Genomic DNA, 12,938 nt, shown 5'->3' with positions numbered 1-12,938 from the left:
ATCTTCAAGATTTGCAGCCAGGTCAGTAGCAGCCTCAACAACGGCCAGAAGACTTCTGTGGCTCCGCCCTTGGCAGGCGGGAGTAAGACAAAAGTGGCAGCTAGCCATGGGTCCGCTGAAACGCAACTTGCTCTTCGGAGACCTCCTGGATCCTCTCCTTACAGAGACCACAGACAAGAAAAAGGTCTTAGGACCCACCACCAAGAAGGCCCCTAAGCCGCAGCCTTTTCGGCGCACAGGACGGCAACAGGATCAAGGCTTCACCCTTCAAAGGAGTCCAGGTCAATATTCCCCTCGGTTTCGATCCCAATCTAGAACCACCAGGGGCAGAGGTTCCCGTTATCAGAGAGGATCCTCCTCTACCAGGGCTTCCAAAAGAGCCAGATGGTAAGTACTCCTTTTTCCCCATAGGCGGTCGCCTAGCCTGGTTCTCTTCCGCCTGGCACCGTTCTTGTAAGGACCCCTGGGTCATTGACACTGTGAACAGGGGCCTAAGATTAGAGTTCATTCTTCTCCCCCTAACCGCTTGTTTCTTGTTCTTCTCCCAGCCTCCCTTCAGATAGTTTCCGAATGGAGGAGGCTATTTCCCATTTGTTGGCTATTAGAGCTATTCAACCGGTCCCCTCTCTCCAGAGAGGTTCTGGCTTCTATTCCATCCTCTTCATGGTCCCTAAGACCTCTGGAGGCCGGAGAGCCATTTTGGACCTAAAGAAATTGAACCGGTTCATAAAATATAGGAAATTCAAATGCATTCCTTATCTTCCATCCTAGCAGCCCTTCATCGGGGAGACTTTATGGTGTCTCTGGATCTCACGGAGGCCTACCTCCATCTGCCCATTGCCAAGGCCCATAGGAAATTTTTGCGCTTCGCCTTTCAAGGCAGGCACTTCCAGTATAGGGCTATGCCATTTGGGCTCTCCTCAGCTCCCAGAGTCCTCACTAAACTCTTGGGATCCTTGACGACTCATTCCCGAGCCTCTCCCATTCATTTCTTATGTTATTTAGATGACATTTAAATTCATGGGAATTCCAGAACTGGAGTGGCTGCAGACCTCTCCCTTACCATGTCGGTTCTACAGAATCATGGTTTCTCCATAAATTTCGAAAAGAGCCACCTGGATCCTTCCACTTCCATTCTGCATCTGGGAACTATCATTAATTCTGAGTTAGCCCAGGTTTTCCTCTCCACTGAGAGAAAACGTAGTTTTTTGGGATCTCATTGCTCGCATTATGCCCCAACAATCTGCCTCCATTGCCACCCTATCTTCCCTTTTGGGTAAAATGGTGTCATGTATTGGTATTGTCCCCTGGGCCCGCCTTCACGCCAGGGAACTACAGTGGCTTCTGTTACCGTTTCAGAGATCGGGCCACAGCAACTCAAATCGCCGCATTTCCATTCTTCTGCGGTTCGCAGATCCCTCAAGTGGTGGTCGTCTCCAGCCCTAGCAAAGGGATCTCTCTTCCGGTGCCCCGACCAGTTTGTAGTCACCACAGATGCCAGCCTCTCGGGCTGGGGAGCCCACGCCCAAGGTCTTTTAGCCCAGGGCACAGGGTCACCGGAGGAGGCTTCCAGGCCCATCAATTGACTAGAATTACGAGCCGTGTCTCTAGCTCTAAAACAATTCCAATCTCACATCTCCAATCAGCATGTGTTGGTCCTCACGGACAATATAGCCACCAATAGCCATATTTGCAGACAGGGAGGCACAAGATCCAAGGTTCTCATGAGGGAGGCCCTGAAGTTAGGCCTCTGGGCAGAGAAACATCTCCAGTCGCTTCTAGCCGATCACTTCTCGGGGAGCCTCAACGTCCAAGCGGACTGGCTCTCGCGAGCGACCATAGACCCAGGCGAGTGGAACCTCCATCAGTCACTGTTCCACCAAATCTGCCTCAGGTTCGGCCACCCAGTGTTAGATCTGTTTGCGACCAAAGCCAATGCCCAGCTCCCTCGCTTCATCTCCAGGTTCCCGTCTCCGGGAGCAGAGGCAATAAATGCTCTCAGGAGTCCTTGGCCTCCGGGTCTACTGTATGCCCTCCCTCCAATTTCAATTCTGTCAGACGTGATCCACAAAATTCTTCTGGAAAAAGCCGGGTAATCCTGATAGCCCCTCACTGGCCTCGCAGGCCATGGTTCGCGGACCTCCAACAACTGTCCATCCAGGACCCCTGGCGACTCCCCGTTTCGGAGGAGATGTTGCGGCAAGGGCCCCCCCCTTCCATCCGGACCCGGAGTGGTTCCACCTCACCGCCTGGCTATTATCCGGAGGGACCTAGACCTGCGAGGGTATGACCCGGACACAGTGGAAGTCATCCTGTAGTCCAGAAGGGGGTCTACCAATCGGATCTACGACCATACTTGGTCCAAATTCCATCAATGGTGCTCACAGGAGGGCTTATCTCCCCTGTGTCTTCCCATACACAGGATAATCGCCTTCCTCATGAAAGGTTTTCCACCAAGGCCTCTTTACCAGCACCATCCGGCGTCACCTGGCAGTCATTTCTTCCGTCCTGGCGGGGCCTCCCAGGCAGCCCCTACACTCCTTCCCGGAAATCCAAGAATTCCTAAGAGGAGTGGCCAACCTCAGGCCTTCCAAGATCCACAGATATCCTACCTGGGACTTGCCACGGGTTCTCCACTCCCTTACTCAGGCACCTTACGAACCCCTGAAGTCTGCGTCCCTCAGGTACCTATCCTTCAAGGTAGCATTCCTGGTGGCGATTACATCTGCCCGACGCATGTCTGAATTGGCAGCCCTTTCTACCAGACAGGACTTCTGTCAGTTCCACCAGGACAAGGTGGTTCTGCGACTGGACCCCACCTTTCTCCCAAAGGTCAGTTCCATGTTCCACAGATCTCAGGATATCGTCTTACCTTCCTTCTGTCTCCAACGAGAGCATCCCCTGGCAATTAGATGGCACACTCTGGATTTCACTAGGGCGCTAAAGATCTATATCCAACGCACAGGACCCATAGGAAGGTCAGAAGCACTCTTCGGGGCTTACCACCCCAGATCCCGGGGATCTAGAGTGTCTTCCACAGTAATAGGCCGTTGGATCAGAGGGACCATCTCTAAGGCCTACGAGACAGCTTCCCTTTCCATTCCAAGGAATATTACAGCGCACTCCACCAGAAGTGCTGCCACATCTGCCACTTGAGCAACTCAGGCTCCGTTGGAAGAAGTCTGCAAAGCAGCCACTTGGGCCTCACCAAATTCCTTCATAAAGCACTACAAAATTGATTCGTACGCATCAGCGGACGCTGCCTTCGGCAGAAGAGTACTCCAATCCGTTATCTCTCACGATAGCCATGTACTCCCACCCTAGGGACCTATCTATTGGGTATGTCCCATGTGACTGCTGGACCCACTCCTTCAGTACGGAGAATAGGCGTTGATATGCTTACCTGAACGCCTCTTCTCGTACGGTGAGTGGGTACAGCAGTCACTTCCCTCCCTTTGTGTGGTCTTCTTCACTTTCTATTCTAACTTCTTTTAACACGGGAGTTGAACTTAAAGAGCTTCACTACTGAGCCTAGTCTACGGATTCGCGAATTCTGGGGAAGGGGCGGATCCAGCAGTCTTTTTTAATACTAGGCTCAGTTCCACCGGATTGGACAGAGCAAACCCATGTGACTGCTGTACCCACTCACCGTACGAGAAGAGGCGTTCAGGTAAGCATATCAACGCCTATTCTAAACATTCAATGGCCAGAGGCTGGGATCTGATGCCCCCCAAGCTTAACTGCATAAATAAGTTTTTAGGTTCTTACGAAAGGCAAGGAGGGTGGGGGCAGTGCAAATCTCTGGGGGGAGCTGATTCCAGAGGACTAGGGGCCTCCACAGAGAAGGGCCTGCCAAATGACATTGTCTAGTTCAACATTTCCCAACCCTGGCATCTTGAAGAGATCTGAATTTCAACTCCCAGAGTTGAAGTCCAGATCTCTTCAAGATGCCAAGGTTGGGAAACACTGGTCTAGTTGACAGGACCTGGAGAAGGACGCCTCTGTGGGACCTCACCGGCGGCTGGGATTCATGCGACAGGTTTGCTCTTGAGGGGTAGGAAATATGAGGAGGAAGTTGTGTTGGATATATTCACTACCTTGAATTATGTGTAAATTTAACAAAGCCAGGATACAAATAAATAAAAATGCAGCACTTGGGAGTACAAATACAGCACTTCGAAACAGCCCGTGCTTTGATCCTTTCCGTGCGCAGGTTTTTTCCCTAAATGTGACAAGTACGGTGTATGCCATGTAAGGCGCAGCTCCTGCCGTTCTGATTTCCTTTTTCTTTCCATTTTTTTTTTGCAGGTTCATGTCTGGCACAGGGCTGGTGATTTACCCAGAAATTGGGGACAAGCTGGACATTATCTGTCCGAAGGCGGAGCCATCCAAACCGTATGAATATTACAAACTGTACCTAGTGAAACGGGACCAAGCAGAGTTCTGCAGCACCATCATGGACCCAAATGTGTTGGTGACCTGCAACAGGCCCGAGCTGGAAATCCGTTTTACCATCAAATTTCAGGAGTTCAGCCCCAACTACATGGGCTTGGAATTCAAAAGATACGAGGATTACTTTATTACATGTGAGTGTGTCCCCCACCCTTCCAAAGCCTTCCTCTCCCTCGGTGTTTGCTTTCTCTCCCAGACTCCCCGTGGAGAATCTCACAATCACAATCCTGCTGGAGGATGTTACCTAGTCTGGTAATGAAATGTTTGGAAACCAACCCAGAAGCTCAGAGACCGAACCTTCACCCTCCTTTCACAGTCTTTCCCTCCCCACTCCTCTCCCTCCCACCTCCCTTTCTCTCCCCCCTGTTCTCTGCACATCCCTCTCAGAGCGACCCTTCGGACTCAAAAATATTTATTGTATGAATAAATCAAACTCTTTATTGATATAAGCGCACATGATGAAAAACAGATTTTAAATGGCCAGGGCAAAGGAGTTATCTTTTTCTTCGGAGTTAAACATAATAGCATAAGATGGCATGGCATGGCATGGCATGGCATGGGATAGAATAGAATAGAATAGAATAGAATTATTTCTTGGCCAAGTGTGATTGGACACACAAGGAATTTGTCTTTGGTGCAGATGCTCTCAGTGTACATAAAGAAAAGATACATTTGTCAAGAATAGAATAGGGTAGTTAGAGAACAGAACAGAACAGGACAGAATAAAATAGAAATAGAATTCTTTATTGGCCAAGTGTGATTAGACACACAAGGAATTTGTCTTGGTGCAGATGCTCTCAGTGTACATAAAAGAAAAGCTACATTTGTCAAGAATCATGTGGTACAACACTTAATGATTGTCATAAGGGTCAGATAAGCAATGAAGAAACAATCAATAAATAAATAATGTCCAAGAAAGGTGCCAAACTCCGCCTAAGCAGCATTCCTTAGATAACAAGTCCATTCATCATTTAAGCATATGAATTTGCTCACTGAAATCCTGGCCAACAAGCATCCAGCAGAGAATGTGTTTTACCCCCCCCCCCCCCAGTCTCACATCTCTCCCATTGAATGACATTGAAATTCCACACCCAATTTCCCAAGATCCTTTGCAGAGGGGACAAACCTGTTTGGGACCAGGTAGCGCTGGGGTCTCCAACTGCAGCCGCTTTAAGGCTTGTGGATTTCAACTCCCAGAATTCTAAGCTTGGAGCCCCCCTGCACTAACAGCCTCTGCCCCTCCATTCTCCCAGAGATTGTTCTACTTCCCTATCTTTCCTCACCAAGCGCCTTTGGTGGAAGACAAGCTGCAGCCAGGACCATCAGGGTGTCAAAATAGTCTGGGTAGCCCTTGAATTACGACCCAGACATTTCTGTTGCTTAGTGGGACATTTATTAAGTGGAATTTGCCCCCGTTTTATGACTTTCCTTGCCCCACCATTGTTAAGTTAGTAACCCCGTTGGTAAGTGAATCTGGCTTCCCCATTTACTTTACATAAGAACCTAAGAAGAGCCATGCTGAATCGGGCCAAAGCCCATCGAGTCCAGCATTCTGTGTTGCACAATGGCCCACTGATTGTCCATGGGGATCTTGAGCAGAAAGAGAGGGCAAGACCCTCCCTTTCCCTTGACCCCAAACAAATGGGACCTAAGGGAACCCTGCCTGCCTCAACCAGCATAGAGGTGGCACTTGAACATCCGTTTCAATCACCACCTATGATACACTTGACTTCCATAAATATGTCTAATCCTTCCTTGAAGCTAGAGGGTCCTTCGTTTATGGAATTTACTTCCAGAAGAGGTCATGACAGCTGTCAGCCTTGATAGCTTCAAGGCAGGATTAGACAGATTCATGGATGCCAAGCATATCGGTGGTTATTGAAACAGATGTCCAAGTGCTGCCTCTATGTTGGTTGAGGCAGGCAGGATTCCCTTGGGTCCCATTTGTTGGGGGTCAAGGGAAAGGGAGGGTTTTGCCTTCTCTTTCTACTCAAGATCCTCATGTACAATTGGCGGGCCACTGTGTGACACAGAATGCTGGACTCGATGGGCTTTGACCTGATTCAACATGGCTCTTCTTATGTTCTTATGTATTTGCTGGATTTTGGGAGACTGGAAGTGTTTCTCCCCATACTCTGGGAAACCAGAGAGGAGCCTCCTGAAAGATTCCTCTTGCTCCTCTCCCTTTGTGGATGGAGATACAGGCAGTCCCTGAATTACAACGATTCATTCCCTGGTTAGGTCTTAAAAAAAAAATTCTTCGGAGAGAGTAAAAATGAAAAAAGCCTGCAAGCCAGTAAGAGCTGGGAACATCGTTAACACTTGTATGCCGCCCCGAGTCAGCCGAGAGGGGCGGCATACAAATCCAATTAATAATAATAATAATAACAACAACAACAACAACAACAACAACAACTTGGTTACGGCTGAAAACATATTCAAAAACATTCTTTGCAGAGAGTAACAATGAAAGAGCCTGCAAGGTAAGAGCTAGGAAGATCATTAGTACTTAGTTAGGACTGAAAAAGAAGCTTTGAAAAAAGCTGCAGCTGCTCAGAGTCCATTTGGAGTGAGTGGCATATAAATACAAGAAAAAAACAAGAGACAGAGAAACAGAACCTTCAGGGAGGAGGGCGTTTGTACCCTCCCCCTGGCTCCAGGGAAGCCTTTAGGGCCTGGGGAGGGCGAAACACGAGCCTACGGGGCCCACCAGAAGTTGGGAAACAGGCTGTTTCTGGCTCCGAGGGGCAGGAGAAGCTGTTTTCGCCCTCTCCAGGCATTGAATTATGGGTGGGCACTCATACATGCGCGATAGCATGCGCACACGCTCTTTTGACACCTGAGATAAAAAAGGTTCACCATCACTGCTCTAGAGCCTGGAGAGGGTGAAAAACAGCCCTACTGGGCCCACCAGAAGTTGGGAAACAGGCCATTTCTAGGCTCCAGAGGGCCTCCAAGGGGAAGGGAAGGCCGTTTTCACCCTCCCCAGGCATAGAATTATGGGGGTGGGCACTCGCGTATAAGTGATAGTGTGTGCGCACACACATTTTTGGCACCCATGGGGGGAAAAATGGTTTGCCATCACTGTATTTAGTTCAATCTATAGTGTAGGTAGTGAAATTGATCCTCGGAGCTGGAGGGCCACTTTTGCCTCCTGTTGTCTTCTCTTTCTAATGTCACCTTTGTGTCATTTGTCAAGTGCCAAAGGGCCTGCAAAGGAGGCACTGATCAATGGACTCTCGCGTAGCTGATGTGCCAAGATGGATCCTTTTAGGCCCAGTCTTTTGTTCAGCCCTTGGCATCCAGGGCCTGTTGGCAAGGCAGGCAACATCCGGCGCTGCTTTTCCTATATCCCAGCGAACGTCTCTCGTTTCACTGATTTGGGAGAAGGAGGAACCCGTTTTGGTTTCTGCTACATCTGCTTTTTATCTAAGCGCGCAGGACGCATGGAATGCTTCTTAGCTGGGGCTCTGGATGCCAACGGGGTTTCTTCCCTATTGTCTTCTGTGCCTGCCCTCTCTAGGTGGTTCCAGAATAACCAGTGTTACTTTGGGATCCTTTCCCAACTTCACTAAAGGGACAGATGTCAATGTGCTTGCTTGGCTTTAATTTCTGTTTGAAGAGTTGAAAACGGCAAGACGGCGAAGAATGACCACGTAGAGTTTTTCAGATAATTACAGACTTGGACCAGAATTTCCTTCCAGGCTGTCCTCTGGTCCCACTGTGAACTTAAAGGGTGGAAGGAAATTGAAAGCAGATGCCTGTTCCAGCAGAGGCTTCCACCAGCTCTTCTAATTCGGAGCGTTATGATTCCCCACCCTATGAAGTCTTCAGTTCTCGATCTCTAAAAGGAACAGGTCCTTTGCTGCCATCTGGGTCCAGTTAAAAGAGCTTCGGGAATAACAGAGGAGCCACTGAGGCAGGGGAGCGGAGAGCAGGGCAACAGGTTGGCAGGCCCAGAAAGGGGGGCAGAGCGGGGAAGGGATGAAGCTGTGGGATGAGAACTACTGTAGTCTGGATGGAGCTGACCATCATTGATAAAATGGATAAAACTGAACGGGTCCAAAGACGGGCTACAAAAATGGCAGAAGGTCTTAAGCATGAAACTTATCAGGAAAGATTTCATGAACTCCATCTGCATAGTCCGGAGGACAGAAGGGAAAGGGGGAACATGATCAAAACATTTAAATATGTTTTATTGCACCAAAAAAAAAGCCAAAAACAAGATGACGACGCATGCTCAGTGCCAAAAATTCATCTTCTATGCATGCTCAGAAGTTCCCATGGTATATGTATATGTATATATACTGCTAAAAAAAGAAAGGGAACATTTAAATAACATGAATGAATGAAATATTCTACTTGAATACGTGTACTTTGTTCTGTACAAAGTTGAATGTGCACAACAGGCGGTGAAATTGATTGTCAATCAGTGCTGCTTCCTAAGTGGACAGTTTGATTTCACAGAAGTTTGATTTACTTGGAGTTATATGGTGTTTAAGTGTTCCATTTATTTTTTTGAGCATTGTGTATGTGTGTGTGTGTGTGTATGTATGTATACACATACATACACACATATGTGTGTATGTATACACATACATACACACATATGTGTGTATATGACGGTCTTGGTATATTTGGGTTTCTTCCCGTGTAGGATTTGGAAATTTCTGGCAACGTTTCGACGAGGTCCCACTCAAGTGGGACCTCGTCGAAACGTCGCCAGAAATTTCCAAATCCTACACGGGAAGAAACCCAAATATACCAAGACCGTCATACCTGTACCCGTGAAAATCTACGAAACAAATATATATATATGTATATATATATATATGTGTGTGTGTGTGTGTGTATGTATGTATGTATGTATGTATGTATGTATGTATGTATGTATATGTATATGTATATATATGTAATCTATTTACATGTAGGTGGATAGAGGAGCAGTTCCTAAGATCATTGGAAATATGTTTTACGATGGTCTTAGGCGACCCCTGTGAAAGGGTCATTCGACCCCCAAAGTGGTCGCGACCCACAAGCTGAGAACCGCTGCCTTAGACATATGCCACTTTTACAGCCCTCTCTAAGCGGTTTACAGAGTCAGCATATATAGACATAGACCCAACGTTCTGGGTCCTTGTGTTACCCACCTCGGAAGGATGGACAGCTGAGTCAACCTTGAGCCTAATGAGATTCGATCTGCCAAACTGCTGGCAGTCAGTGATCAGCAGACGTAGCCTGCAGGGCTGCACTTGTGGGCACGAAGATACTCCAAAGTGTGTGGGAGTGGATGCGTTTAACCCCTTCCTCAGCACAATCCTCTCTTCCATCATGGCGGCTACACCACCCCTGTTTCTCCAAAGTCTGACCGGGGCCAGGAGAGGTCTGCAGCGGGTTGGGGCAGAGGCCCAGCCCACAAGTATGGTTTCCTCCTTCTGCAAAAGGTCCTCCGTGGGTGGATGGATGACTGAACTTCCTCCCTGGCATTTCCAAGCACGGGGCGTCTTTGGAAGCTGCTTTGATCTGGATCTGGCCGGGCTCTTCTCCTCTGCTGGGCAGAGGTTTTTGCTCTTGTCTGCCAGTTAGGTGGGGCCTCTCCTCCACCACCCATGTTCCGCTTAACAACCTGCATGTTATTTAAAAAAAATATATTTAAACTTTTATTTTTTAAAAAAAATATATTTAAACTTTTATTGTTAAAAAAAGGATAAGTCTTCGGAGAGAGGCGGCATACAAATCTAATAAATTATTATTATTATTATTATTATTATTATTATTATTATTATTATTATTATTGTTTTTACAGATCCAATACAGTTTCATTTTGGGTAATAAAATTACAAATCACATCTCTATGTCTTAAGCAAACCATATACATTTCCGTAAGTTATTAAAGCCTATAATATTAGTATATTTAGATCTCTTAAATGTACACTTTATATTGATATACAGTGGTCCCTCGATTTTCGCGGGTTCGAACTTTGCGAAACGGCTATACCACGGTTTTTCAAAAATATTAATTAAAAAATAGTTTGCAGTTTCCCCCCCTATACCACGGTTTTTCCTGCCCGATGACATCATATGTCATCACCAAACCTTCGTCCACCTTTAATAAATATTTTTTTAAATAAACTTTAATAAATAAACATGGTGAGTAATAATCTAAATGGTTGCTAAGGGAATGAGAAATTGCAGTTTAGGGGTTTAAAGTGTTAAGGGAAGGCTTGTGATACTGTTCATAGCCAAAAATAGTGTATTTACTTCCGCATCTCTACTTCGCGGAAATTCGACTTTCGCGGGCGGTCTTGGAACGCATCCCCCGCGAAAATCGAGGGAACACTGTACAGTGGAACCCCGACATACGACATTAATTGGTTCTGGAAGGAACCTCGTATGTCGAAGAGCTCGTAGGTCGAAGCATTGTTTCCCATAGGAAACAATGCAAAAGTGATTAATGCGTGCAAGCGCGAGGGCTGAGGGGAAAAGACGTCGTCTGAGGGGTGCCCGGTGCTTCGGAGCCAGCATGGGGGGGCTTTCCATGCCGGCTACGATCTTTTTAAACAGACGCGCCGATTCTCCGCTCACTCCGGGTGAGCTGCGAATCGGCGCGTCTGTTTAAAAAGATCGTAGCCGGCATGGAACATCCCCCCGTGCCGGCTACGATCTTTTTAAACAGATGCGCCGATTCGCAGCTCACCCGGAGTGAGCGGAGAATCGGCGCGTCTGTTTAAAAAGATCGTAGCCGGCATGGAACATCTCCCCGTGCCGGCTACGATCTTTTTAAACAGACGCGCCGATTCGCAGCTCACCCGGAGTGAGCGGAGAATCGGCGCGTCTGTTTAAAAAGATCGTAGCCGGCATGGAACATCTCCCCGTGCCGGCTACGATCTTTTTAAACAGACGCGCCGATTCGCAGCTTACCCGGAGTGAGCGGAGAATCGGCGCGTCTGTTTAAAAAGATCGTAGCCGGCATGGAACATCCCCCCGTGCCGGCTACGATCTTTTTAAACAGACGCGCCGATTCTCCGCTTTTAGCAGTGAGCGGAGAATCGGCGCGCCTGTCTGAAAAGATCGCTGCCGGTCCGGTGGGGTTTTGCAGCAACCTCCGAGCCCAGGTTGCTCGGAGGTTGCTGCAAAACTCCACCAGACCGGCGGCGATCTTTTCAGACAGGCGCGCTTTCTCGAAAAGGCGGAGAAAGCCCTCTCTCGCAGCCTCCTGGCTGGGAGCACTTTCGCTGTGAGAGAGGGCTCCGTCCCTTTCGGGAAAGCCCTCTCTCGCAGCCTCCTGGCTGGGAGCACTTTCGCTGTGAGAGAGGGCTCCGTCCCTTTCGGGAAAGCCCTCTCTCGCAGCGAAAGTGCTCCCAGCCAGGGAGAGCGTTCAGATCCCCCCACCCCCAGCAGAAGCCAAGGACTCACCAAGCGAGGAGAAGAGCCAGGCTGGTTTGCTTTGCTTCCTTCCCCTGCAGAGCCGAATAAAGCGTCACGCCCCCCTGACGCTTTTGGCGGCAAAAGAGCCCAGCGTCGCTTGGGAAGCCGCCGAAAGCGTCAGAGGGGCGGGACGCTTTACAGTATTCGGCTCTGCATCAGCGGGAAGGAAGCCAAGCAAGCCAGCCTGGCTCTTCTCCGCTCGTATCTCGGGTTTGAGCTCGGGAGGCGAGCAAAAATATTGCTCGCCTCCAAGCTCTTATCTCGAGTTGCTCTCGTAAGGTGAGCTGCTCGTATGTTGAGGTTCCACTGTATTTAGTTTTTGTTGCGAATCCATTCATGACATTTTTGCCATATCGCTTTGGTTTCTTTAATTCTTTGATTGCATTTGTCAAACAACCTACATGTTCATTTAATGGCCACATCAGGCAGAACAGAAGGTTGATGGTCCTTAAGTGAGGCTGTCTCACTTAAAGGCCGTCACCATTGGCAGCCGTAAGGGGCAGGCTTCCTTGTGGGCTGCCTGTACTACATTTTAGTTGTGTTTCATTTTTTTGCATCTGCATTACACAGTTGGAGGTGTCTAGGATAACTCAGCGACAATGGTTATGGTTGAGGAATTCTCCCGCCAGAAGCTCGGAGGAGGAGAAGGGGAAAGTGAGGAGGAGGAGGAAGGAGGAAAAAGCTAATGCTCAACTCCTATCAATAAGAGCTACTCAAGCGTTTCAAAGCTGAGATTATTTAGGGCATTATTGATTGACTGATTGATTGATTGATTGATTGATTTGTATGCCGCCCCTCTCCGAAGACTCCCCGCGTTTTATCTTAATATTATAGCATCGTGTTTGTAACGTGGTAATTTCTCGTAAGCCTTTTTTTTCCCGCCACTGTGTTTTAATGCATTGTGAAAAAGACTCCACTGTACTCCCAAGTTTGGGAGTAGCACAGTGGTTGGAGTGCAGCACTACAGGCTACTTACTTCAGCTAACTGCTAGCTGTAGTTCAGCAGTTCAAATCTCACCACTGGCTCGAGGTTGACTCAGCCTTCCATCCTTCCCAGG

General features: G+C 48.2%; 1 protein-coding gene across 1 annotated transcript in view; it reads left to right on the top strand.

Moving 5' to 3' along the window:
* The window catches only part of EFNB1 (ephrin B1), a 113,494-nt gene that overhangs the window by 60,056 nt on the left and 40,500 nt on the right, over nt 1-12,938 (top strand). Inside the window, exon 2 of the mRNA XM_070758291.1 lies at nt 4,309-4,586. Coding sequence (XP_070614392.1) covers nt 4,309-4,586 — 278 coding nt within the window. The remainder of the gene's footprint in view (nt 1-4,308; nt 4,587-12,938) is intronic.

Source organism: Erythrolamprus reginae, chromosome 8, assembly GCF_031021105.1.
Source record: "Erythrolamprus reginae isolate rEryReg1 chromosome 8, rEryReg1.hap1, whole genome shotgun sequence".
In the NCBI taxonomy this organism is placed as follows: domain Eukaryota; kingdom Metazoa; phylum Chordata; class Lepidosauria; order Squamata; family Dipsadidae; genus Erythrolamprus; species Erythrolamprus reginae.
This window is presented reverse-complemented; position numbering and strand designations above follow the sequence as displayed.